General features: G+C 48.6%; 1 protein-coding gene across 3 annotated transcripts in view; it reads left to right on the forward strand.

Moving 5' to 3' along the window:
- The first annotated feature begins 1,492 nt into the window (after nt 1-1,492).
- Nucleotides 1,493-25,758, forward strand: part of KCNB1 (potassium voltage-gated channel subfamily B member 1) — a 182,212-nt gene continuing 157,946 nt past the window's right edge. For all 3 annotated transcript variants that reach the window (XR_010119320.1, XR_008654482.2, XM_055265219.2), the window contains exon 1: nt 1,493-2,071. Coding sequence is in view for 1 of the 3 variants with exons in the window: in XM_055265219.2 (XP_055121194.1) it covers nt 1,505-2,071 (567 nt within the window). In the remaining 2 variants the exon portion in view is untranslated. The remainder of the gene's footprint in view (nt 2,072-25,758) is intronic.

Raw genomic sequence — 25,758 nt, forward strand, 5'->3', positions numbered from 1 at the left:
CGGGGGCGCCCGGGCGGCCGGGACGATGCGCGGTCCCTGGCCCCAGGAGGCGGCCGCCCTGGGGGTGAGTGTTGGGGCGTACGGCCTTCCGTGGGGGTGCATGGGGACACGGGCAGGGGGCTTGCCTGCCGCAGCTCGGCCTGTTGGTCTGCTCGGGCTCCGCAGCTCCAGGCTGGAGGGGAGCGGGGTGGGAGGCAGGCAAGGGCTGGGGCCTGGGGGTGGGGCGCGATCCCCATTCTGGGGCTAAGGCGTGAGCCCTACATGCAGGGGGTGCTCAGGGAAACCCCCCGAAATCACCAGTGCGCGGTGGGAGGATGGCACGTTTTGAAAAGGCCAGAAAATTTAGCTCATTTCCCCGCCTCCCACCTCCCCCACCCCTTCCCTTCCAAGCCCGGGGAAAGGCGCAGAACCCGGAGTTATAAAAAGCCATCGCAGGAGAGGAACGAGGAGGAGGAGGAGGAGGAGGGGGAGGAAGAGGAGGAGGGGAAGGGAGAGGAGGAGGAGGAGGAGGAGGCGGGGAAGGAGCGAGGGGAGGACGGCGCAGGCGGATCCCGAAGACTCTGCCCGCCCCTCCTGCGGTAGGGTTGGGGGCGCAGAGGGAGAGGCGAGAGCGGGCTTTTCCTCCTCGCGGCTCACCTTGTCGCTGGAGCAACCTCAGGAGATGCTCCAGTGTTTGGGAAGAGGGGTCGCTACAGGACAGAGGGGCTGTTGTGCACACCCCGTCTGTTGTGACCTCGGACAGGTGGGCACCTGGAACCCCCGGAATTCCTCCAAATCTTTTAAGATTTGGAAAAAAGCCCGCTGCCATTCCCCCACCCCCAAAATCTTGATTATCTCGAGCAGGGGAAGGAAAAGAAGAGAGCTCGTTAAAAAAAAAAAAAAAAGAAAGAAGAAGAAGAAAGAAAGAAAGAAAAAGATAAAGAAAGAAAGTTTTCATGCAGCTCCCCCTCTCTCCCCATGGCGGGGCCAGGTTCGGGACTCGATCGGGAGACCCATAATGAAGCGAGTTTCAGCACTCTAAGGGGCGGACAGCGCCCCGGGCGGCTGGGTCGCGCCTGGGCTGCAGAAGCCCAGGGTGGGGCCTCCCAGGCTCCAGGGGCATCTCTTGGGGCCCTCTCCCCGCCCCGATGGGCGGCCCCTCCCTCTATCCTAGGGGTGCGGAGGACTTCAGCACCCGCTGGAGGGACAGCGACCATCCGTCCTACCCCACTGAGCCGCTTAAGCGCGGGGGAAGGTCAAGGCCGGCTGGGAGCCTGGTGGAGAGGTGGGGGGCGGGGGGACAGCATGTCCAGCTCCCCGTTTGCTGACCTGCGTCCGCTTTCGCTTTCTGCCTCCCAGCCGTCGGGATGGAGGTGAGAAGACGGCCGTGACGCGCGCCCGAGCGGCCCCCTGCACCCCCAGCAGCCCACAGCACTCCCTGCCCCCCTCCCCCGCAGCAGCGGGCCTTGCCGTCGAGTGACAGCGGCCTGGGGGGGCAGGGGGGGCGGGGGCGGCCGGATCAGCGATGCCGGCGGGCATGACGAAGCATGGCTCCCGCTCCACCAGCTCGCTGCCGCCCGAGCCCATGGAGATCGTGCGCAGCAAGGCGTGCTCTCGGCGGGTCCGCCTCAACGTTGGGGGGCTGGCGCACGAGGTGCTCTGGCGTACCCTGGACCGCCTGCCCCGCACGCGGCTGGGCAAGCTCCGCGACTGCAACACGCACGACTCGCTGCTCGAGGTGTGCGATGACTACAGCCTCGACGACAACGAGTACTTCTTTGACCGCCACCCGGGCGCCTTCACCTCCATCCTCAACTTCTACCGCACTGGGCGACTGCACATGATGGAGGAGATGTGCGCTCTCAGCTTCAGCCAAGAGCTCGACTACTGGGGCATCGACGAGATCTACCTGGAGTCCTGCTGCCAGGCCCGCTACCACCAGAAGAAAGAGCAGATGAACGAGGAGCTCAAGCGTGAGGCCGAGACCCTACGGGAGCGGGAAGGCGAGGAGTTCGATAACACGTGCTGCGCAGAGAAGAGGAAAAAACTCTGGGACCTACTGGAGAAGCCCAATTCCTCTGTGGCTGCCAAGGTGAGTCTGGGATCTGGGGGCTGCTGGTCTGGGATCTGGGGGCTGCTGGTCTGGCGGGATCTGCTTGCATCCCCATATTGAGGACCACTGCTGGAGGACTTTGGCTTCATTCCCAAAGATGAAGATTAGTAATGGGGATAGGCTAGGACTGAGTCCCCAGAGGTGAGGACCAACCCCCTCAGACTTTTCCCATGTGGCACTGGTCACTCCATTTTTTTATTATCCAAGACGTTATACCCTTACTTTGTTGGAGAGGTTTTACAGGGACCCATAAAAAGCCACAGGAAGAAGATGGACACTGATGAATAAGAGAGAGAGCACAGAGAGACAACAGAGGCTTGCTGGGGTGGAGTAGGGTTTGCTTCCCTGTGAAGTCCCAGACCTAGGCTGGATTGGGTCACCCTGTGATTTTAATATCTCCATATTTATAACCTCACTCTGCCCCAGCAAGGGAATAAAAGCAGCTTACAGACATGCTTACCGGACACTGAGATACTGTCAGGTAGTTTAAACATAAGTAAGAAGGGACCCCGACGGGTAGGTGTGGACCCACATGACACATGCAGTTGGTTGTGGATGCTTGTGGGTGAGGGGTCACCCCCTGGTTACTTATTTATTTGGTGAGTTTATTTCAAGAATGGTTTGGTGCAGCTTGTAACGATGCTTCGGCTCTTGGAACAAGATGTAAATTTCAAAATAGGAGAGAAAAATGAGGCAATGTGAAAAATAAAGGAGGAGGAGGAGGAGGCAGGAATGAGTTTGAACACAAAGAGTGGGACAGAGAGTCTTTGGTGCTGCTGGGTAATGGCATGGGCTGTAGGGGACTGAGGAAGGCTTGGGGTGGGAGCCAAGGCAGGGCGGGAGGGCACTGGTTGATCAGCAACTTTTCTACGTCAGGCTGGGATTCAGGGTTGCCTGGGAGAGATGGGGCCTGTCTTCATGTGCCCAAAGTGCTGGGTGCTGGGAACAAATGACAAAACAGTGTGTGCAAGGCTATAAAAGAGGTTCTGTGAGGTTCATGGAGAACCCAGAAAAGAGAGATGTTGATGTTGAAATCCAGCAAGACCAACTTGGGAAACATGGGGAGAATGTAACTGAGTGTGGGGCCTAAAAAAGGGGTCAGGTATATAGATTTGTGGCAAAAGAAAGAGGAGAGGAGGAAGCCTAAATATCCAGCCATATCTTACTAGCTAGGGCTGGCTCCTGTCCAGCCCAGCCTTTTATTGTGGGGTCCCTGGCTCAGTTCTCGTTGAAGGCCCACCTGCAGGTCCCAGTCTGAAGGGAGACTCCGTGGGGTCCTTCCTCCAGATCTAGCCACCCAAGGAGAGGCCCCTGAGAGTAGATGGAGTAGGGGTGGCTGCTAAGAGGGTGGAGGGAGCCCCCACGTGTTTTTTTTTCGTTTCCCTGTTGGCCCTAACAAGGATGTAGAGGTTCCTGGGCCTGGCTTCCTCCTCTGAGGCTGTGGGCTGTCTCTCTCCATAATCCCGCCCCCAATTTTATGTCCAAAAAGCCTCCTCCTAAGACAGAGTCACTCACCCTTAATCAGCTTAGGATCAACAGACTTATTTTGCTATTTCTAGGTATGACACAGGTTCTCCCACTCCACATCCCATTTAGGCCCAAACGTGACTCTCCCTCCCTGTCCTGTCCCTAAGACATGAGAACAAGGTACAGGGAACTGGACAATTTGCCCTCCCAGAGAAGAAGCAGGCACAGGGCCATGTTTTGGTCTGGCAGCAAGACCCAAGCACTGGGGCTTGCAAGAGGTGCTGTTTGGGAATAAAGAACCTCTCCTCTCCCTTGGGTTAATCTGCTAGCAGGGACAGCCTCGTGACCTCTCCATGATCCCAGTCTGGGGCTGTCGGCTCACATTCCTGGCAGATGGACCATCTAGGATTTTCTGCAGCCAGAGCTGAAATGGGGAGGCAGGCAGGCTCACTGGCCCTCAGAATAGAAATCCTGGCTGCCAATGATCAAACACCTACTGTGTATGGAGTGTAACAACGCAGCTCTGTTATTATCCCACCTTTCACAAACAGTGAGGCTGAAAGAGGTTAAGTAACTTGCCTAAGGTCACACCACAGGCAGACAGGAGTAGCCAGAAATCCAAACGAAGTGTTCTTTCTATAGTGATCAAGTGCCGCAGCCTCCTCCCCAGTCTCCCGGCTTCCACTTTTGCCCCTGCAATCCATTCCCCACATAGCAGCCAAAGTGAGCTTTTCAAAATGTAAATTGGATCACATTATTCATCTGCTTAAAATCCTCCAGAAGTTTCCCATCACACTCAAAATAAAATCCAGACTTTTCATCCTGGCATACAAGGCCCGGGCAGAATCTGGCCCCCATGACCTCCCTGGACTCATCTCTTTTGATCTCCTCTGGTTCACTTGGCTCCAGCCCCACTGGCCTTGCTGTTCCATAAACAGGCCAGAGTTTATCTGACCTCAGGACCATTGCACTTGCTGTTTCTGCTGCCTGGAATACTCTTCCCCAGATTCCCCCTTGGCCAGCCCCTTTTCCCCCTTCCTCATTTGAGCAGGTTCCTGCTCACATGTCCCCTCCTCATACAGACCTTCCTTGACTGCTGTTCTAAACAATTTCCCTCCCCTCACTATCTGTTGCATCATGCAATGTCTTTCCTGCAGAGGCCTTAAACGCCATCTGAAATTATATTTGCTTCTTTATGTTTCTCTGTTTCACACCCACAAGAATGGGAGTACCATGAATTGATTCACTGCTTGATTCCCAGCACCCATGATGGTGCCTGGCACTGAGGAGCATGTGGAATGAATAAATGAATGAATGAATGAATGAATGAATGAACGAATGAATGAATCAATCAAGCAAGCAAGCAGTCACTGTGTCTCAGGGTTTGGGGACCTGTCACCCCTTCTCACTGCCCACCTGCAACCCAGGTCCCTGTACCTCTGGCCTCCTTTGAGTCATCTGCACCTTGCCCACCCCATCCCCACCCATCCCCCCAGTTTGGATGCCTTGCTTGTCAAAATAAGCAAAGCCTGTGGAAATTGCTTAGAGCTCACAGAGTGACAGGACCAAATGGAGGATCATTTCTAGGTGATTGTAAGATACAAAAGTGGCCATATCTCATATGCTGAAGAGCAAGGATGGATCTGGTTCTGTGCTGGTCCCCACTTCCATAGCTTTTAGCTTCAGGTAATTTCTCCAACTTTCCAAGTCCCAACTTTCCACCTGTAAAATGGAGATAAAAGGCTCACCTTACAGGGTCTTCATTAAATCAGATTTGTCAAAATTTTGCTCAAAGCCTAGCACATAGCAGGTGGGGATTGTTGTTATAAATGCTAAGGAAAAGAGTCTTTTTTCTAGGGCTGGGTGGGCCGAGTTGCTGCAAACCCTTTCCTTCTGACAGCAGCAGTGCCAGGGAGACTGAGCTGACGCTGTTAATAATTGATGGGATGTTCTGGCAACTCGGAGACAAACCAAAGCACAGGCCCTAGGCTTTGCCATCAGAGGAGCGAAAATCAAAACCCATTAGGCAAAAGGCAGTGTGATTGATTCTTGTTTAGAAGATGGGGTCAGCCCCATTGGTGTGACAGGGTTGCGGTGCTGGGGCTACCACGGGGCTTTGGCTTTCTCGGAAAACTTGACAGGCTTTTCTCAGTAGGAGAGACAGTGAACTGATTTGCCAGTCCAGGAGTGTTTGTGATCCCTGGGATAATCTCAGGGTTAAAGCCCTGAGATAACTTCCTAACTTCCAGATTAGCTGATGTTTGTTGGGCCCAGCACTGATTAGTGGTGCTTCATATCTGCTATCTCATTGAAATTCCTCCAACAGGGATACAACCAGGTAGTTTGCCAGTTAGGGATGCTTTGGGCTGCAAGTAGCAGAATAGAAAACTCAAAGCAGCTTCAATAAGGAGGAAGATGCATCATTGAATATAATATGAAGTTCCAAGGCAGTTGGTTTTAGGGTGAGTTAATGGCTCAATGATGCCACCAGGATTCTAGATTCTTTTCATCTCTCTGCTCCTCTGCTCTCCAACCCTTGCAAGTGGCTTGGTCCTCATGCTTGATGCTTCATATCTCAAGATGGCTGCCCAGTTCCAGCCCTCAGACGTAGATTCAGTGATGTTTAACCCATGAAGAGAAACATTTTCTTCTATGCTCGACTTTCTTTCTTTTTTTTTGAAATGGAGTCTTGCTCTGTCACCCAGGCTGGAGTGCAGTGGCGTGATCTCGGCGGCTCACTGCAACCTCCGCCTTCTGGGTTCAAGCAATTCTCCTGCCTCAGCCTTCTGCCGAGTAGCTGGGATTACAGGCATGTACCACAATGCCTAGCTAATTTTAGGGGTTTTAGTAGAGACAGAGTTTCACCATGTTGGCCAGGCTGGTCTCAAATGTCTGACCTTAAGTGATCTGCCTGCCTTGGCCACCCATAGTGATGGGATTACAGGTGTGAGCCACAGCACCTGGCCCACTTTCTTTTTTTTTTCTGAGAGGAAACCCTTTCCCAGGAGCACCCTAGCAGACTTCTTTTAAAATCCCATTGGCCAGGACAGGTCACATGCTCATGCCCCAGCTATGAGGGAACCTGAGAAAGCAAGTGTCTGGCATTTTCAGATGAGAGAAGGAATGGATTTGATAAGTGGTATGAAGACTCTTTTACAGAACAGCAAATGGAGGCTCTGAGAGGCGAAGTCACTTGCCTGAGCCCACACAGCTAGGTTCTCAGTAAATATTTGTCAAAGGAATGAAAATTGCAGAGCCAAGGTTTGAACCCAAGTTCGTCTGGTTCCCAAGCCTATGTTTCTAAATCCTGGGACCTTGGGTGGATCATTTTAGCTCTCTGAGTTTCAGTGAATTCATCTGCCCGATGGTGATAACAGTCATAGCTCCCTTTCAGTGCTCTTTTGATGATTCAATGAGATTTCAGATGTGAATGTAATTTGTAAATGGAAAGTACTTTATAAGCATGAAGTATTATTGTATTCAAAAGTGGGAGTGGCCTTTATTTATTTATTTTTAATTTTTTAACTCTTTTAGAGACAGGGTCTCACTCTGTCACCCAGGCTGGAGTGCAGTGGTGCAATCAGAGCTCACTGTAACCTCAGACTCCTGGGCTCAAGTGATCCTCCTGCCTCAGCCTCCTGAGTAGCTGGGACTACAGGTGCACACCATCACTCCTGGCTACATTAGAAATTTTTTTTTGTGGAGACAGGGTTTTGCTACGTTGCCCTGGCTGGTCTCGAACTCCTGGGCTCAAGTGATCCTCCCATCTAAGCCTCTCAAAGCACTGGGATTAAAGGTGAGAGCCATCATGCCCAGCTTAAAGTGGCCTTTATTTAGGAACAGTGGTCAATATTTTTCCCATTACAGACTTGATTAAGAATCAGCTCTGGAGTCCAACAGATGCGGTTGATTTCTTGTCTCCGTTGCTTACCATGAATATGACCTTGAGCAAGCCCCATTCTTTCTCTGAGTGTCACTTTCCTTATCTAGGAAATGAGAATTATAACAGAGGCAACCATGAAGAGCCATTAGGAGATGCCCCTAATGTAAAGAGCCTAGCCCAGCGCCCGACTCATGGGAAGCATTCAGTAAGTGGCAGCAACGATTATTAGTGTTATCGCGGAATTCCTCTGCTCCAGCTACACGTCTCTAGTGTAATGAGGTTCCAGCTTCCTTGACCTGAGCCACAAGGATCTGTGCATTATCAACAAAAGAAATGCGGGAACCACCTCAGAATCCATGGGGCCCCTTCAGTGTGATGAGTCATCGACTTAGGCTCTTGCTGGCCCCAGCTTGGTCAACCCAGATGCCTGTTTTTATCCTGGCAGATAATATGCCAGCAATTCTGAATCCTGATTGTGGGGTCACACAGACCTGGCTTTGAATTCCAGCCCAGCCTTGTCCTAGCTGTGGACTTTGGCCAATTTGCTTCACCTCTCATCACTTCCATTTCCTAATCTGTAAGTGAGGGTGTTAATAAAACCTACTCCACAGGGTTGTCTGAAGGATGAAGGATGATAGTGCATGATCAGTGTTGAAGCTGTGCCTGAGAAATCCCACATCCCCACAGGATAAAGAAACCCAGAGACCCAGGATGCTCCAGTGACCTGCTGAGGATCACACAGCCCATCATAGCCTTTCAAATCCCCTGAGAGACCAGCTGCTAAGAGATGATCCTGGTCAAACATCCTGGAATAACAGAAAGATCCCTGAGCCTCAGCAGATATGGGTGGTGGGGCCAGAAAGGCCTGGGCATGGCCCCTGATCTTTTACCGACTTGCTGTGTGAATGTGAAATGCTAGGAAGAAAAAGGGATGGTCAAATGAACAGGTTGGCCAAAGCTTAATTAACTAGAAGAGAACAAGCATGCATTAGGCACCAACTCCATACCCAGCATTTGTGTACTTCCCGTACTTGATAACATCATCAGGATGGGAAGCACTTGACCTTAGCGCTGGATTGCCCAAGTTCAGAGTTTGGCTCCTCTACTCACTGACCATGTGATTTGGGGTCAACTATTGTAGGCCTCTGTGCCCTGGTTCCTTCAGCCAACAGCAATTTTGGGGCAATCACTGTGCCTGCCTCATTGGATTGAGTTACATGCATTAATGTATGCAGAGCACTTAGACTAGGGCCTGGTATGTAGAAAGCCCTCAATAACTGTTGGGATTTTTTTTTCTTCTTTTTGCTGTCCTCTCATGTAATCCTCCTGACAATTGTGCAAGATAAATAAGCTCCTTTTCAAAAAATTGCTGTCATCAAATGATACCTGCTCATTGTAAGGTTAGAGGCTTTCTCTGGCCACTGCAGTCCAGTAAAGGCAGGGCACTAACACCCCAGCAGGAACTAGTGGTATACTCACCTGCCGGCTGATGGGGAAGGTGTGTACGTGCTTCTCCCCTGGCTGGGGGTATAACTCAGAGGTGTGTGTTCTACACTGGTCCCCAGACCAGCTCCAGTTGTTCACATTAATTACTTGCTTGATAACAGACCCTGTTTGACCTCTTTCCTATCCCTGTCTCATGTTCCCTCTACCCTTCCAGAGTTTTCTGGGATCACTTATCATATAAGCCACTTGTACTCAGAATCTTGTCTTAGGATCTGAGATGCTGGGGAACCAACCAAAGCTCTGTGGGACACATCATTTTTCAGAATGACCTAGTGCTGTATTATAGACAACCCACCCGTGATAGAGAAAATCTCTTGGAGGTTGTCGTAAAAGAAGAAATTCTAGGTCTGGCAGGGCACAGTCAGCCTCATCTCTGTCTCTTAGATAAAATGAAAACCACAGCGGTGGCAGCAACAGCTAACACTGAGTGCTTACAATGTGCTTGCCTGGCACAGTTCAAAGGGCATTAAATACCCCATCACATCTGATTTTCACAGCCCCCCCATAAGGGAGGGATAACTATCCTCGTCTTACAGCCATGGAAACTGAGGCTCAGAGAGGGGAAGTGTCTGGCCCAGGGTCACGCAGTGAATGGAAGGCTGGGACAGATCCCACCCAGGACTCCCTGACTGCCCAGCCCACGACTTTGACCTCTGAGTTGTATGAGTGACCTTCAGAAAGTGAGAAGCAAGATCCCAGTGTTCCCTTCTCATGCTGGGGCAGTGCTGAGAGGAGAAAGATTTGTCTAGAATCGCCCTATGACTTGGAAGTGTTCCTAGCTCTGGATCTAGGATGACTTTACCCCCAAAGGCTCCTGGATGGGACTATGGGAGAGACAGATTTAGCATTAAGCATTATTTAATAGACAAACTAAATGCATAAGGTCCTACCTTCTCCCTGAGGTGAAATCAACTTGATTTTGGTGTCTCTGGCAGGAATGGGCATGACTAGGTGGGGCCAGAGATGGGAGGAATCTCTCAGCCCCCATATCGGGAGTGGGTGGGGTGGGAGCTAGAATTCTCATGTTAATATCCAGGGTGCCAATGCTCCTTAAATGTTTTCTCTGATGACATAAATAACAAATAAGATGTAATGTTGCCATGTGAGACACACTTCTGTGGACCTGGGTACAGGCCTGGGTTCAAATCCCACCTCCTCTGCTTCCTGGCTGTATAAGCCCCCAAGGCACCTCACCTCTCTGAGACTGGGAGGTGGGGGTAATACCTGGGGCACACCTCACAGAGTAGCGCTTCTCCATTCTGGCTGCACATAAGGATCACCTGGGCTTTGCAAAATACTCATGCCTAGGCCCCACAGTTGAAACTCACCCCCTAACTGGTTTCTTTTTAGTTCTGGTAAAATACACATAATATGAAATTTTCCATCTTAACCATTTTAAAATGTATAGTTCAGTAAAGTATATTCACATTGTTGTCCAACCAATCTCTAGAACTTTTTCATTTTGCAAAACTGAAACTGTGCCCATTAAATTCTCCTGGGCCCACCTCCTAGGCCCTGGCAACCTCCCTCCTACTTTCTGTCCCTTTGAACTCAACTGTTCTAGGTACCTCATATAAGTGGAATCACACAGTATTTGTCCTTTTGTGACTGGCTTATTTCACTTATCATACTGTCCTCCAGCTTCGTCCATGTTGTAATGTGTCAGAATTTCCTTCCTTTTAAAGACTGAATAATTTTCCACTGTATGTATACAGTACATTTTGTTTATCCATTCATCCATCGACAGACACTTGGTTGCTTCAGCCTCTTGGCTATTGTGAATAATGCTGCTATTCACATGGGGTACAGATATCTCTTAGAGTTCATGCTTTCAATTCTTCTGGGTATGGATAAGCAGAGACCGACTAGAATTTTTAACAATTCTTTTGGGTATATACCCAGAAGTGGAATTGCTGAATCATATGGTAATTCTATTCTGAATTTTTTTAAGAACTGCTGCTCTGTTTTTCATAGTGGCTGTTACCATTTTACATTCCCACCAATGGCGTACAAAGGTTCCAATTTCTTCCTATCTGTATTAGTCAATTTTGCATTGCTATGGAGAAAAACCTGAGGCTGGGTAATTTATAAAGAAGAGAATTTTATTTTGGCTCACAGTTCTGCAGACTGTACCAGAAGCATAGTGCTGGCATCTGCTTCTGATGGGGCCTCAAGAAGCTTACAGTCATGCAGAAGGCAAAGGGGGAGCACGCATGTCACATGAAGAGAGAGGGAGCAAGAGAGAAGCCAGGCCTTTTTAAACAAGCAGATCTCACATGAACTCATTACCGTAGGGAGGGCATCAAGCCATCTGTGAGGGATCCACCCCCATGACTCAAAGACCTCCCACTAGGCAGGCCCCTCTTCCAACATTGGGGATCACATTTCAACATAAGATTTGGAGGGGACAAATAGCCACTACATCAACATCCTTGTCAATGCTTGCTATTTTTTTGTTTACGTTTTTTTTTTGGTAGCTATCCAAATGGGCATGAGGTGGTATCTCATTGCAGTCTTGGTTTGCATTTTCCTGATGATTAGTGATGCTGAGCATCTTTTCATGTGTTTTTTGGCCATTTGTATGTACTAGCACCCCCTTATCAGGATGCCTAAACCTCAGATGGTACCAAACCCTATATGTTTTTTCCTACACATACGTACCTATGATAAAGTTTAATTTATAAATTAGGCACAGTAAGAGATTAACAACAAAAACTAATAATAAAATAGAATAATTACAACAAAATACTATAATAAAAGCTATGTGAAAGTGGTCTCTCTTTCTCAAAATATCTTATTGTATGTAATACTTTTGGACCACAGCTGACTGCAGGTAACTAAAACCTTAGAAAGTGATATTGCTGTGATAAGGGGGCACTACTGTATTTTCTTTGGAGAAATGTCTACTCAAGTACTTTGCCTATTTTAAAATTGTTTTTGTTTTTGTTGTTGTTGTTATTGAGTTGTAAGAATTCTTTATGTATTCTGGATATTAATCCCTAATAAGATATACAATTTGCAAATATTTTCTCCCATTCCATAGGTTGTTTTTGCACCCTATTGATTGTGTCCTTCAATACACAGAAGTTTTGTATTTTGTTGAAGACCAAGTTGTCTGTTTTTTCTTTTGTTGCCTGTGTTTTGGTATTATATTCGAGGAATCTTTGGCAATAGGGGGAAATCATAAAGCTTTTCCCCTAATTTTTTCTGAGAGTTTGACAGCTGTAGGTCTTATTTTAGGTCTTTGCATGTGGTGTGTAAGATAAGGAACCAACTTCATTCCATTGCATGGGGATATCCCCATTTTCCCCACACAATTTGTTGCGCTGGGTGATTCTGCACACGGCCAGGAAGCCCAGCCACAGAAGACAACATGGGATGGCGGAGATCAGAGGTGCTAAGCTGTGGAGCACCATGTGCAGTGCTGGGAACAGAGGGAGTCACCATCTGGGGCAGCTGCTGTTATCATTGTTGCCAGGATAAGGGGCAATCTCTGACACACCCAGTATGGCTCATCCCTTCCTCTTCCACTCAGGACAGCTTGGCAGAATGCAAGTGAGAGAGTGAGATGCAAGTGTGAGTGACATGTGTCCAGGTTGTGGCCACTTCTTGCCACCCCACTGCTACCTTCCTGACCCTATCCTCTCCCTCCTGGACCATTGCAGGAGCCTCTAGTCCCATCCGCTGCCTCCAGCCTCCCATCCCCAGTCTGGTCTCCACACACAGCAACTCACACCCCTGCTCAAAACCCTCCTGTGGCTCCTGCCTCACTCAGAGAAAAAGCCCAACTCCTCAGTCCCACTCACGGGGCCCATTATCTGGCATCTTCCCGCTTTTCCCAGCACGCTTACAGCCTCCTTCCCTACCACTCTCCCTCTCCATCACTCTGTTGCACCCACAGTGGCCTCCTTGCTGTTCTAGGCACCCTCCCACCTCAGGGCTTTTGCACTTACTGTCTGTCCCTTCTGCCGGGTACGGTCTTCCTGCCAATGCCACAAGACTCACCCCTCACATTGTTCAAGTCTCAGCTCAAATGTCATCTCAGCAAGGCCATCCTTGACCACCACATATAAAATAGCACTGTTCATTCCCCATGGCTGCTTTATTTGTTTCAACCTGACATATAATTAATTGTATGATTCCTTTCTCTCTCTCCCACTTTGATATACTCTTCAAAGGGCAGGGATTTTGTGTGCTTTGTCCACTGTTGTGTCTTCAGTGCCTGCCCTATGGCAGGCATGAAATACATGCGTTAAATAAATGAATGAATGATGTTATCCTAGAGATAACTGAGAATACTAATTGATGAAAAAGGAATTTGTTTACAAACTTTGGGACTTTCACTCTTATTACCAACACGTTGCTAGAAGTCTGACTCTCAGCTGCTTCTGCCAGGCTCTGGATGAAGAATGTGTCTGGTTTTTCAACCAGAGCCCAGTTTCTCAACCTTAGTGCTACTGACATTTGGCGATGAAGAATTCTTTGCTGTGGGGCTGTCCTGTGCATTGGAGGATGTTTAGCAGTGGAGAATGGGCATTAGAGAAAGAAGGGATAAGCCGCTGCCAGGAGGATATTGCATTATTCCAGGAAAGAAAAGAAAGATGACAGCCCAGAAGAGGGTGGTGGCAGGAAAGTTCGGTGAAAAGTGGCTGGACTCTGGATATAAGGTGTGGAGGCAGCTTCTGGGAAGCTACAACGCCTCTGCCTCGACCAGTGGTCACAGACCCTCAGGCTGTGCAATGGGTCTTAAGCCCTAGCCTTTTTTTAAGCTGTGAGTCCTGGGTCACATAGCTGTTTCCTCATCTGTAAAATGGACCTGATCACTGCACGTACCTCATAAGGGCATTGTAAGGATTTGATAATTATGACAAATAACAATAACAGACACATAATGCCCAACAGGTCAATAACAAGATTTTATTATCATGATTGGTTGTGTATATTCATTCAATGGAATTTATTGAGCATCTACTATGTGCCAAGCACTGTGCTGGGTGCTGGGGACACAGCAGAGATCAAAACAAAGATCCCAGCTCTCATGGCACTGATATTCCAGTAGGAGAAGGAGCAAGACTGTTAAAAAAAATAAACATAGATACTGATTGGACCAAAGCAACCATGAAAAATAAATAATGAGACTGTAAGACAATCAGAGAAAGAAAGATGAATGCTAACTGAATATTTGATGTTACTGAGGAATGAATGCTGTGTTTTTAGATGTGATAATGCTATTACGACTATGTTTTAAAATCTTTATCTTTTAGATACACGTACTGAAGTGTTTATGGATGAAATGACAAGATGAAATAATTATGTAATTTTTTTTTGAGACAGAGTCTTGCTCTGTCGCCCAGGCTGGAGTGCAGTGGCTCAATCTCGGCTCACTGCAACCTCTGCCTCCCAGGTTCAAGCAATTCCCCTGCGTCAGCCTCCCAGGTAGCTGGGATTACAGACACCCGCCACCATGCCCAGCTAATTTTTTGTATTTTTAATAGAGATGGGATTTCACCATGTTGGCCAGGCTGGTCTCAAACTCCTGACCTCAAGTGATCTACCCACCTCGGCCTCCCAAAGTGCTGGGATTACAGGCTTGAGCCACCGTGCCTGGCCTGATATAATATTTTGGATGGCACTGTGGAGAAAGTTCTGCAGGGAAGGAGGGGAGTGCTGGGGCTTAACCAGGCTGGTCAGGAAAGAAGAAGCTGCCAAGTAGAAAGGGAGGGAGACAGGCACATGGGCATGTGGGGGAAGAGTGCTCTGGGTGGAGAGAAAAGCAGTGCTACGGCCCTGGGACAGGAACGTGCCTGGGACACTCAAGGAACATTCAGGTGTCTATGTGGGTGGAGCAGAGTGTGCCGGAAGCAGGAGAGTAGAAGGAGGTGAGATCAGAGGTGCGAGCTTGTGGGTCACTGCTGAACTCTGACCCTCCCTGGGAGCCTCTGAGCCCCAGAATAGGCTCCCTGCTTCCAGCCTTTCCCATCCAGTTCAACCTCTGCAGAGCAGCCAGAGCCATCTTCCTCAAATGCAGTCTGCTCAACTTCATCACCCCCTTCCCAAAACTTCCATAGTTCCCACTGCCCCCAGGATAGTCCACGCTCCTTAGCCTGGCTTTCAACATCCCAGCCCAACTCTCCACCTTCATCTCCTCCCTGTCCCTTCTTCAGACACCCTCTGCGATCACCACACTAACCTTTCTGCATTCCCCCAAAAACTCCAGCCTTCCTCAGCGCTGGTCACCCTCTTGCCCAAGCTGTTCCTCTGCCTTGCACCCATTTCTTCCTCTTCTCTGCCTGCAGCCTCTCTCTTTCCACCTTCAAGGCCCAGCTTCCCCACCACCTCCTCTGTGAAGCCTTCTTTAACCACCCCCCGCCCCCCTACCACCACCTACACTTCCCTTCAGGCAGCACTGACTGCTCCCTCCTCTGTGCACCGGAAACCTGACGTTCATACCTTCCTCGCACAAAACATTGTGAAGATTCACTTGTGGGTTGTTCTGTGGATGCCAGGCCTGGCCTACAGAGAAATAGGGAAGCTTAAGCGTGCAGGCTGTGCAGCCTGACTGCCTGGGTTCAAATCCCAGCTCAGCGACTTTTGAGCTGTGTGCCCTTTGGGGAATTACATAACTTCTCTAGGTTTCAATGTCCTGATCCGTAATTTGGAAAGCCTCATAACAACCAGGGTTGTTGGGCAAATTCTATATGAAACACTCAAGCTGTGCCTAGCACTCAGCAGGTGTTCAGTATATTTCACTATTACTATTGTTACTGCAGGTAGGTGTTAGTAAACGTTTGTTGAGTGAATAAATGAGCAAATGTGCATGATCTTGTGATGACTGATCAGAGGGGTCTTCCTTAAAAGGTAAGGGTCTCTCCCAGGTACACCCCACTCCTTCCACCTTTCTTGTCTCTACTTGCTTGCAGAAAGTAGTGGCCTTTTGCCTTCCATTTACAGAGAGGAGACACACAATTAAGTTAGACACTTGAGGTGTTCCCTCACACCCTGACTTGTTTTCGAGACAAGGTCTCGCTCTATTGCCCAGGCTGGAATGCAGTGGCGCGATCATGGCTCACTGTTACCTTGATCTCCTGAGCTCAAATGATCCTCCCACCTCAGCCCCTCGAGTAGCTGGAACTACAAGTGTGCACCACCACCACACCCGGCTAATTTTTGTACTTTTTTTTTTTGTAGAGACAGGGTCTTCCTATGTTACCCGGGCCAGTTTCAAACTCCTGGGCTCCAGCAATCCTCTCACCTTGGCCTCCCAAAGTGTTGGGATTACAGGTATGAGCCACTGCACCCGGCAGCTGCTCCATTTTTGCTCTGAAATGAGACTGGTTTCTACCACAACTGCCCACCATGGGCTGGCAGGCAGACACTGCCTTTGAGAGAATAATGTTCCATTTGCCAATTCCACACCATCACTTACATCCACCAGGTAATGGGCCTAGAACCAAAGTTTCTAAAAACAGATCATCAATTGTCACTAATCACTCCCTACAGGCCATCCCTGAGTCTTTCTAAGCTTTGTGTGATCCTTGGAGCCCTTGAGCTTGGCCAGCCCCACCTCTCAGAGTCTTTGTAGACTCAGTTGTACCGAAGAGGCAGCCGATGATTGCCCTGTCAGGGGCATATGAGAGGCAAAAGGAAAGATGGAGACACGACGAGGTTGAACCAGCCTTTCGTTTGCTTATTACTTGTCTGGAATTCCCACTGTCTCTGAATGGATCGAGTTTCTTTTATCTCTTTTCAGTGGATACATTTGCACATCCTTGATTGTTTCTTGAAAGAGTGACTGTAATTCAACTCAGTCATTCCTCCTGTTTCTAGATCGTTCTTTCGGTTTCAAGGTGGCTTCCATTCTAGGCTTCTCTGGTCCTAAGTTTAGGTGGGAGTATGTGCCTGCTTTGAGGACCTGTTTCAATCCTACCTGTGGTTTGTCCGATAAACATTTAAAACATGTTACTGTGGGCCAGGTAACCTGCTGGGTGGTTGAGAAACACGTGTGTATCTATTTGTTAGGATTCTTCTAGCTGCAGGTGACAGAAAGGTAGCTCCAATGGACTTAAGCAAAATGTTAAAAAAAAAAAGGCTTGGGTTGGGTAAGGTTTCCAGCAAGGTTGGATTCAGGGGCTTAAATATGTCATCAAGACTTGGTATCCTACATCTCTAAACTCTACTCTTCTTTGTCATGGCTTCTCAGCAAGCTGCACCAACATGGTGGGAAAGATGGCCCCCTCAAACCCAGGCGTTCTTCCTGGGGCAAAGCAAGTCTCTCTTCCAATAGGCCCAGCAAAATCCCAGGGCTGATTTTCATTGGCCCAGCCCTGAGCCAATCACATAGCTGCGTCTGGGTCACATGTCAATGGCTGGAGCTGGGATGGGATTGAGAATGGGAAAGAGGTGCTTTCCCAAAGAAAAATTGAAGCCTTCTTACCAAGAGTGGGGAGAATAAATGTAAACAGGCAGAAATAATCCATGGGAGGGAGATATGCATTAAACAAATTAAAAATTAAATGAAAGAATAATCACACTAGGCGCAATATGTATTTTGGAAGCAGAGAAACAAGGTGTTTTGACAGAGACTGATGGGGCAAGGTGAAAAAGGGCTTCTCAGTGTATGTGAACTTTTTTGGGAGCCTGCAGTTGATATCTGCCGTGCTGAGCTACAGGAGTGATACTTCTTCTATAAGATCGCCATTCTGCCTATCCTGCACTGTTCAGTGTGCTCTCTCTCATATTCTATTTTCTTCTTAACTTGTTTCATCTCTCCACATAAAACAGGATGTTCTCAAAGTCTAAGAGTGTATCTTACTCACTTCTGTGTTCTAAGGCAGGGTGGGTGTGCTGCCTGTTTTGTAAATACAGTTTTAATGGAACACAGCCAAGCCCATTCATTCACCTGTCACGTACAGCTGCGTTTGGATGTATGGCCATAAAGCCTAAACCACATTTATTATCTAAACCTTTACAGAAAAAGTTTGCTGACCTGTGTTCTGAAGTTGCATCAGGGCCTGGTGCAGAGGAGAAGCTTATTGGGTGTTTGTGGGTGGGTTGGTGGGAAGGAAGATGCAAGCTAGCTGTGTGACCTTGAGTGAATCACTTAACTTCTCTGGGCCTCTGGCTTCATATCTTGCAGTGCCAGCCAGCCCCTTCTCCTTCTTCAGATCTCAGCTCATAGGTCACCTCTTCAGAGAGGCCCTCCCTGACCTTGAATGGCCAATTTGGACTTGGTAATGTTTACAGTCTTCCCATCATAACATGTTTCTTTGGTTTATTTTAAGATTATGCCCACTTGGGGCAGGCATCTTTCCCTTTCTCTGCACCAATGTTTTTCCTCCTCTCATGTGCCATCTCCCAGCAGGGTAGGTGGAAAGAGCCCTGGTTTGGAACTCTGGAGGTCTGGGTTCATAGTCCCCACATATGAGCAATGAGACCCTGGGCAGACCCTTCTTCTCTCTGAATTTCCGTTTCCTTGGCTGGAAAATGGGCATGGTGACTTTACCAAGCAAAGCTACTGGAAAGACAGGTGTACTCACCCGTGCCAGAGGGCCCAGCACTGTGCTGGGCTGAGCACAGGTACTTCATTCGTGTTAAGTTGTTTTTCCTTCTCTCCTTCCTCTCCTTAAGAGAGTCTACCCCTAACCTTGCTTTAGTCCTGCCCCTGATGATACCCTTGCCTGCTCAAACCCTTCATGCAATGACTGTGCCAAGGAATGGTCGGAGAGGAAGTGTTAGATACTTTCTCTACCTCCCACCCCCAGGCCCCATCACACTCCCCCATTCTTTGATGCCGCGTCCTCCATGTTACATAAAGCTCTATGCAAATGCAACCCAAGGAAAGTCCCCTTGTTCCCCTCCCCACCCCAGGTTACTGTCCCCAAGCCCCTCTTGTATAAAAATTTGGGACCCTTGCTGGCCTCATGCCTGGGAGAATTGGCCAATCCAAAGAGGTGGTTTTCCAGATGGATGAGAGCAGTCCTTGGGGGCACGGTGTACGGGGGACTGGGTGTCCCTAATTACCGAGTGACCTACTGGCAGGGCCAGCTACAGAATTCGTGGGGTGCAGTACAATATAAAAATGCGGTCCCCTTGTTCAAAAGTAAGAAAGAATTTTGAGATGGTGACAGCAGAGTAGCAAACCGAGCATGGAGCCCTTGTGAGCGCAGGGCCCTGTGCAACTGTGCAGGTTGCACACCCATGAAGCCAGCTCTGCCTGCGGGGCAGAATGACTCAGAGGTCCCTATGGGTTGGGAGGAGAAGGCCTTAACCTCCCTGCCTAGGCAAGTGCTGGGGCCGCAGACTCTGATGGCTACTGGAGCTAGGTAGGCCTTGTCACCCAGTGAAGCAGTTGCTGGAAGAACTGTAGGAGGGCAAGTTCAAGGAGGACACTGGTCAACACCCAGCCTAATGTGCCTATTCCATGGCCAGCCACTTTTCAGGCAGGGAGTGGAGGGGGCTAGTGGTGAACTGGAGCAGAAGCCTGCCTGAGAAAGCAGCAGCCATTCAGCCCCAGACTGGGTCTGGGCTTAGCCAGAAATTTTAATTTTCATGGGAGCTATCCCAGTTTTTCAACGTTGGCAAATCATTTTTAAAAGTTAAAAACATGCCCAAGTGCAGTGTCTCATGCCTGTAATCCCAGCACTTACGGAGGCCAAGGTGGGAGGATCCCTTGAGCCCAGGAGTTTGAGACCAGCCTGGGCAACTTAGTGAGATCCCATCTCTACAAAAAGTAGCCAGGTGTGGTGGCATGTGCCTGTGGTCCCAGCTACTCAGGAAACTGAGGTGTGGGGATTGCTTGAGCCCAAGAGGTCAAGGCCGCAGGGAGCCATGATTGTACTATGGCAATCCAGCCTGGGTGACAGAGCAAGACCCTGTCTCAAAACAGCAACAAAAGGCCGGGTGCAGTGGCTCATGCCTGTAATCCCAGCACTTTGGGTGGCCGAGGTGGGCTGATCCCAAGGTCAGGAGATCGAGACCATCCTGGCTAACACAGTGAAACCCCATGTCTACTAAACATACCAAAAAAAAAAAAAAATTACCCGGGCATGATGGCAGGCACCTGTAGTCCCAGCTACTCGGGAGGCTGAGGCAGAAGAATCGCTTGAAGCCGGGAGGCAGAGTTTGCAGTGAGCCGAGATCACGCCACTGCACTCCAGCCTGGGCAACAGAGTGAGACTCCATCTCAAAACAACAACAACAACAACAAAAACTCCAATACTGTGGTGACTGTCTTTGCACTTAACATCTGTATGTGTGTGTGTGTGTGTGTGTGTGTGTGTCTGTGAGTATATCTGTGGGAGAAATCTCTGGAAGTCAGATTTTATAACAGATTTGTGTATTTTACATTTTGATCCATATGACCAAACTGCACTTTGTAGAGGTTGTACCAATTTATTCTCCCACCAACAATGTGTGAGGGTGCCTGTTTCCCCACAACTTCGTCAGCACCATGTATTGTGAACTTTCTGATTTTTTTGTCACTCTAATAGATGGAAGCAGGTATCTCGGTATGGTTTCAATTTCTATTTTAAAATGAAGAGTGAAGCAGGTACCTTTTGCTTGTTGAGTGAAACAGCATCATTGTCACATGTCAGGAAGCTTCATTGTTTTCCTGTCTCAAAAAAAGAATTAAAAACAATTTGAGTGGGCCAAACAGAATATGTTTGGAACCATATGCAGCCCTTATGGCTCTAATTTTTGACCTCTGGAGCATAGAGCCTTCTCGTGGCTAGAAATGTTGGGCGGGGGGGCATTTCTTGCCTCTGAGGCCCCCACCTGGAAGGGAGGAAAGAGACAGAGCTTGGATGACAGAAGCAATAGGTCCCCTGTATTAGTTAAGGTTCTCCAGAGAAACAGAATCACTAAGAGATTTGTTTATTTATTCATTTATTTGAGAGACAGGGTCTCGCTGTCATCCAGGCTGGAATGCTGTGGCACAATTATAGCTCACTGCAGCCTCGAACTCCTGGCCTCAAGCAATCCTTCCACCTTGACCTCCAAAATAGCTGGGTTACACGCGCGAGCCCCCATGCCCCGCTTCCCAGTAAGACATTTATTCTGAGGAGTTGGTTCACACGAGTAAGGAGGCTGAGAAGTTCCACAATCTGAACATTCAGGAGAAAGCTGGTGATGTAATTTGGTCTGAGTCCCAGTGCCTGAGAACCACAGAAGCCAATGGTATAAATCCCAGTGCAAGGGTAGGAGAAGACCCATGTCCCAGCTCAGAAGGCAGGCAGGAAGCAAAAGGGGCAAATTTCTCTGTCCTCTGCCTCTTTTTTTTCTATTCAGGCCCTCAGAGGCTTGGATGATGTCCATTCACATTGGGGAGGGCTAGGTACTTTTCTGAGTCCACCGACTGAAATGCTAATCTCATCCAGAAACACCTGCACAGACACACAAATAAATGTTTAATCTGGCCACCCCGTGGCGCAGTCAGATTCACACATAAAATCAACCATCATATCCCACCTTCCCTCTTCTTATTTCTGGCATCAAGCACCTCGGGTGGCAAATCTTTGTTGAATGAATGACTATCCCCCCAAGGCGGGACTTGGCTCCAAAAATCAAGGCAGTTCATTCCTGATGGATGGCAACACCAGTCGGGGAAATTCTTAGGCAAATCGTAAATTGATTAGCTAATGAGTTACAACTTCCCAAACCCAAGCTCCAACCAGGGCAGGAAGAAAAAGCTACCGCAGTGGCTAGAAAAAGCTCTCGATGTCACGTCAGCAAACTGAACTGGCTCTAGGCCTCAGGTTCCTAATCTGCAAAATGGGAATAAGATCCCTGGGGTGACCCAGAGGATGGATAAGATGAAACATGTAAAGTGCACAGCAAAGTGCCTGATGCGTAACAGATGTAAGCCAGTATTATTTGTGTTGTTATCATCATCATCATCATCATCATTATCATCATCGAAGCATTTGGCTTACTTCTAGGGGCTGTGGGCCTGTGGGAAAGCTTACTGCGTAGAATTAAACTTTGTATCCTGTGGAGTAATGTCAGCTCTACTATTTCAGGCTGGAAAGCTTGGGCATTGAGAGATTCAGTAGAGATTAAGGGGCCCAGGATTGGGATTCTGGTGCTCAAGATTGCTGCTGTTGTGTCCAATATTGCAGCACATCATTCAAGGTCACAACTCTGAAGTTCAAGATCAGACGACTGCCATCCGAGGTCAGAATCCTCTAATCCATCATTGGAGCCAAGGAGTCCATGGCCAGAGAGTTGCTCTTCATAATTAAAACTCTAGCAGGCAAGGTCAGAATGCTGATGTCCCAGGTTGGAACTAATGTACGGGGTTGGAATTCTGAGGTTCAAGGTCAGAACGCTTCAGCAGTGTTCACGATCAGAATTCCGGCAGGCACATTCAGAAGACTGGTGTTTGGAGTCCAGTATTTGGAGTTGGAAGTCTTATTCCCTGCTTGTTATATTGGGAGTCTCATCTTTTCTGTATGTCCTTAACCCTTCATCATCCGTCTTCCTGGCAGCAGTTATTGAAGAAATGCAAACCACAGATCCCCAAACCCCCATTTATCCAGCGAGGTCCTGATACATAGGCCTCTCTCTCTTACTGTGTCTGATGCCCATCCACTCAGCTCGTGCTGATAAGGGTGACAGGATCCTCAGGAAGGCAACCAAAGTGTGGCCCCCCTGCCCCACCCCTGCCAAAGACCCTGGAACCTGTTGTCAACTCTGTTTAAATCTACCCTTAAATCCATCTTGTTGGCTGACCTGGAGCAGATCCAAGGAAGCAGCTCTGCCAAGCCCCTGGGGGGCATCTGGATGATCTCACTGCTCCATCATCCAAAGAAAGGCAAACACTGTCAGGCAAGGGGCAGAACAAAGTGCCAAGGGCTTGCGGCTTTCCAGCCCGGGAGATGGGCTGGCAGCAGAACGTGGGGAAGTGGAACAGTTTGTTGGTCACTGCGGTCACCACAAATACACTGTTGGTGCCAACTGGAGAGGGAGGTTTATTGCTCATGGGGTGGAGGGAGCTAAAAAATAATCTTTAAACTGTATTTATGATGGTGCAAGTAATGAGTGCTCAGTGGAACAAGGGCGGGCAGGAAGGATTGGCTGGGTCACGTTCCCAAGGAAATTGTTGTAACACACCTCCCCTCCCTGCCTTTATGCTCCATTTCTCGGCCTTCCTTTATTTTTTTCATAGCCCTTTTGCTACGTGTTATGTTATAGGTTTATCTGGCTCTTATCTGTCTCATTTCACCACAGTATCAGCTCCATTAGAAAGGAACCTGGTCAAATTTTACTGCTCACTCCCCACTGCCTAAAACTGTGCCTCACATAGAACAAGTAATAAATATTTGTTGAGCAAATGAATGAATGAATGGATGGATGATTTTTACCCTTTCAGAGACAGTATTAGAGAGTTTTCTGAGCTCCCAAATCATTCCATGCATGGCCCACCTCCAAGCCTGTTCGCTCTGTCTCCAGATTTTCTGGATGGGGGTGAGGGGAAACAGCAGGAGAGAGAGGGATTGGTCACTCCACGGCTCCTTGTTGCTCTCGGGATAACTTCCAAAATCTTTTTCTGGCCACCAAGGCCCTGGAAGGTCTACCACCCTACCTTCGTATCACATGCCTGTTATCTTGCCCCCTTTTTTCTCCTAGCTGTACTAGATAGCTTTCTCAGAGCCTCAGCACGTGGTGCTGGGTCACACCTCAGGGCCTTTGCACATGCTGCCATCTGACTAGGATGATCTTATGGCCCCTACCCTGGCTCCCTTGGCCTCCCTTACTCATGCTTCAGGGCTCTGCCTAAACATCCCACCCCTAACTTACTGAACATGATGTCATTCCCTCCATGATAGGCCTTGGTATTTCTTGCAAGGGTTTATCCATAGATCCCCTTGGTCACTGCTTTTGGGTTCCAGTGTTCATTACTGTCGGGATAAATCTTCCCTGAACTGGAGGTTCTTTATGAGGGAGGTAGCTAGAGCCCTTTCCCTGTCACTAAGAAAAATGCAGAAACGCGCTTCTCCTCCCAGAAATGAGACATCCTCGCTCTAGCAGGGAGGAATTTTGGTATCCCAGGAAGATTTCTTAGCTGCCTCTCCAAAGCCTGTCCCATACTAGCCCCATCATAATGGGGTTCTCTCTTTCCTCTCACCTTCCAGCTGTCCAGGCTAAATCTATGGCTTCCCCCAGGACCCTACAGAGGTTAGAGGGTGCAACCCAGCCTCTGAAGACAACGGCAAAATAGCTAACACTCATGTACCACGTTTTACACATCTCCTCATTTAACCCTTACAACATCCTATAAGGAAGGTATTATTATTATTATCCCTATTTTACAGATGTGGAAACTGAGTCCCAGAGAGGTTAAGTAACACATGCAAAGATGCAGCTAACAGGTGGCAGGGTAGCATTTGAACCCCAGCGGTTACCCCCAGAGCCCAGGCCCTGAACCGCTACACCCCCTCCCCTGTCCACTCCTTTTCCTCCCCACAGCCTTCTCCTCACTTACTTCTTCCTTTTATTCTTAGTCTTCTTGCCTTTCTCTTTGCTCTTCTTCTTTTTCTCCTTAAGTAACCCAAATTCCCCAAGTTATAAGCAACCCCAATTGTATGGATGCGTTGTTCTATTTTTCAAATTGCAAAAATCATAAGAGCAGTGGAATTTTTTCACATCCTTATGCTATAAGCGAGGGTGGATGGAAAGGTGGGAGTTTCCTGTTTGATTTGCTGCAGAACGGGTTGGGACAGGAGGGTAAATTTCCTCACAGTGGCCTATAAGACTCCATGAGGCCAGAGTCATTTAACACTCTCTGACTTCATCTTCCACTACCATCTCCTGCCTCCCTGTGTCCAGCCATGCTGATCTCATACTTACTATTATAAATTCCTTCCTGCCTTGAGTCTTTGCATATGCTGTTCCCTCTGCCTCGAATGCTCTTCCTCTCTTCTTCATCCAGTTATTTGTCTCCTCACCATAAAGCTCCCAGATAGAATGCCACCTCCTCCTGCAAGCCTTTCCTGATCTCTCAATATGTCAGATCCCCCAGTTATGGATTTTCAAAGTTCTCTGTGTCTCTCTTGGGTGGCCTCCCTTCCAGCTGTAATTTCACATAGGTTTAAGCAACGATCTGATTAGCGCCTGCCTCCACATCTGGGCTGTGATCTCCCCAATAGTAGGACCTTGTCTGCTATAGGCATGTCTCTCCTGCATCTAGCACTTTGCCTACCTCCATGCAAATCTTCCATAAAATTTTGCTGGATGAATGGATGGATGAATTCAGAGGTTAGTCAAAGTTGGCAGAAACCACAATTCACCTTCCTTTGGTTGAGGAGTGGTGAGATGGCCTCAAATGTTTAGTTCGTACTCCAGCCAGAAGTTTCTTATCCACTGAAAGCACAGGACACTAAATTCTTTACAAGTGGCCAAATACCTTCTCTGGTGCCCAGAATGTGTTGAATGATCATTACAGTGTCTTCTATCGGCTTTTCAAAGGTACCTATTTGGTTTATATTTTATGGGGTGCTATTACATTTTACTTAAGTAAACCCTACATATGAAGACTCAAAACCCAGGAAACAGAAGTTCTGAGGGAACAATAGGCAGTGGCTCACGCCTATAATCCCAGCACTTTGGGAGGCCGAGGCGGGCAGATCACCAGGTCAGGAGATTGAGACTAGCCTGGCTAACATGGTGAAACCCCATCTCTACTAAAAATACAAAAAATTAGCCGGGCGTGGCGGCGGACGCCTGTAATTCCAGCTACTCGGGAGGCTGAGGCAGGAGAATGGTGTGAACCCGGGAGGTGGAGCTTGCAGTGAGCCGAGATTGGGCCACT

Source organism: Symphalangus syndactylus, chromosome 24 (genome assembly GCF_028878055.3).
Source record: "Symphalangus syndactylus isolate Jambi chromosome 24, NHGRI_mSymSyn1-v2.1_pri, whole genome shotgun sequence".
In the NCBI taxonomy this organism is placed as follows: domain Eukaryota; kingdom Metazoa; phylum Chordata; class Mammalia; order Primates; family Hylobatidae; genus Symphalangus; species Symphalangus syndactylus.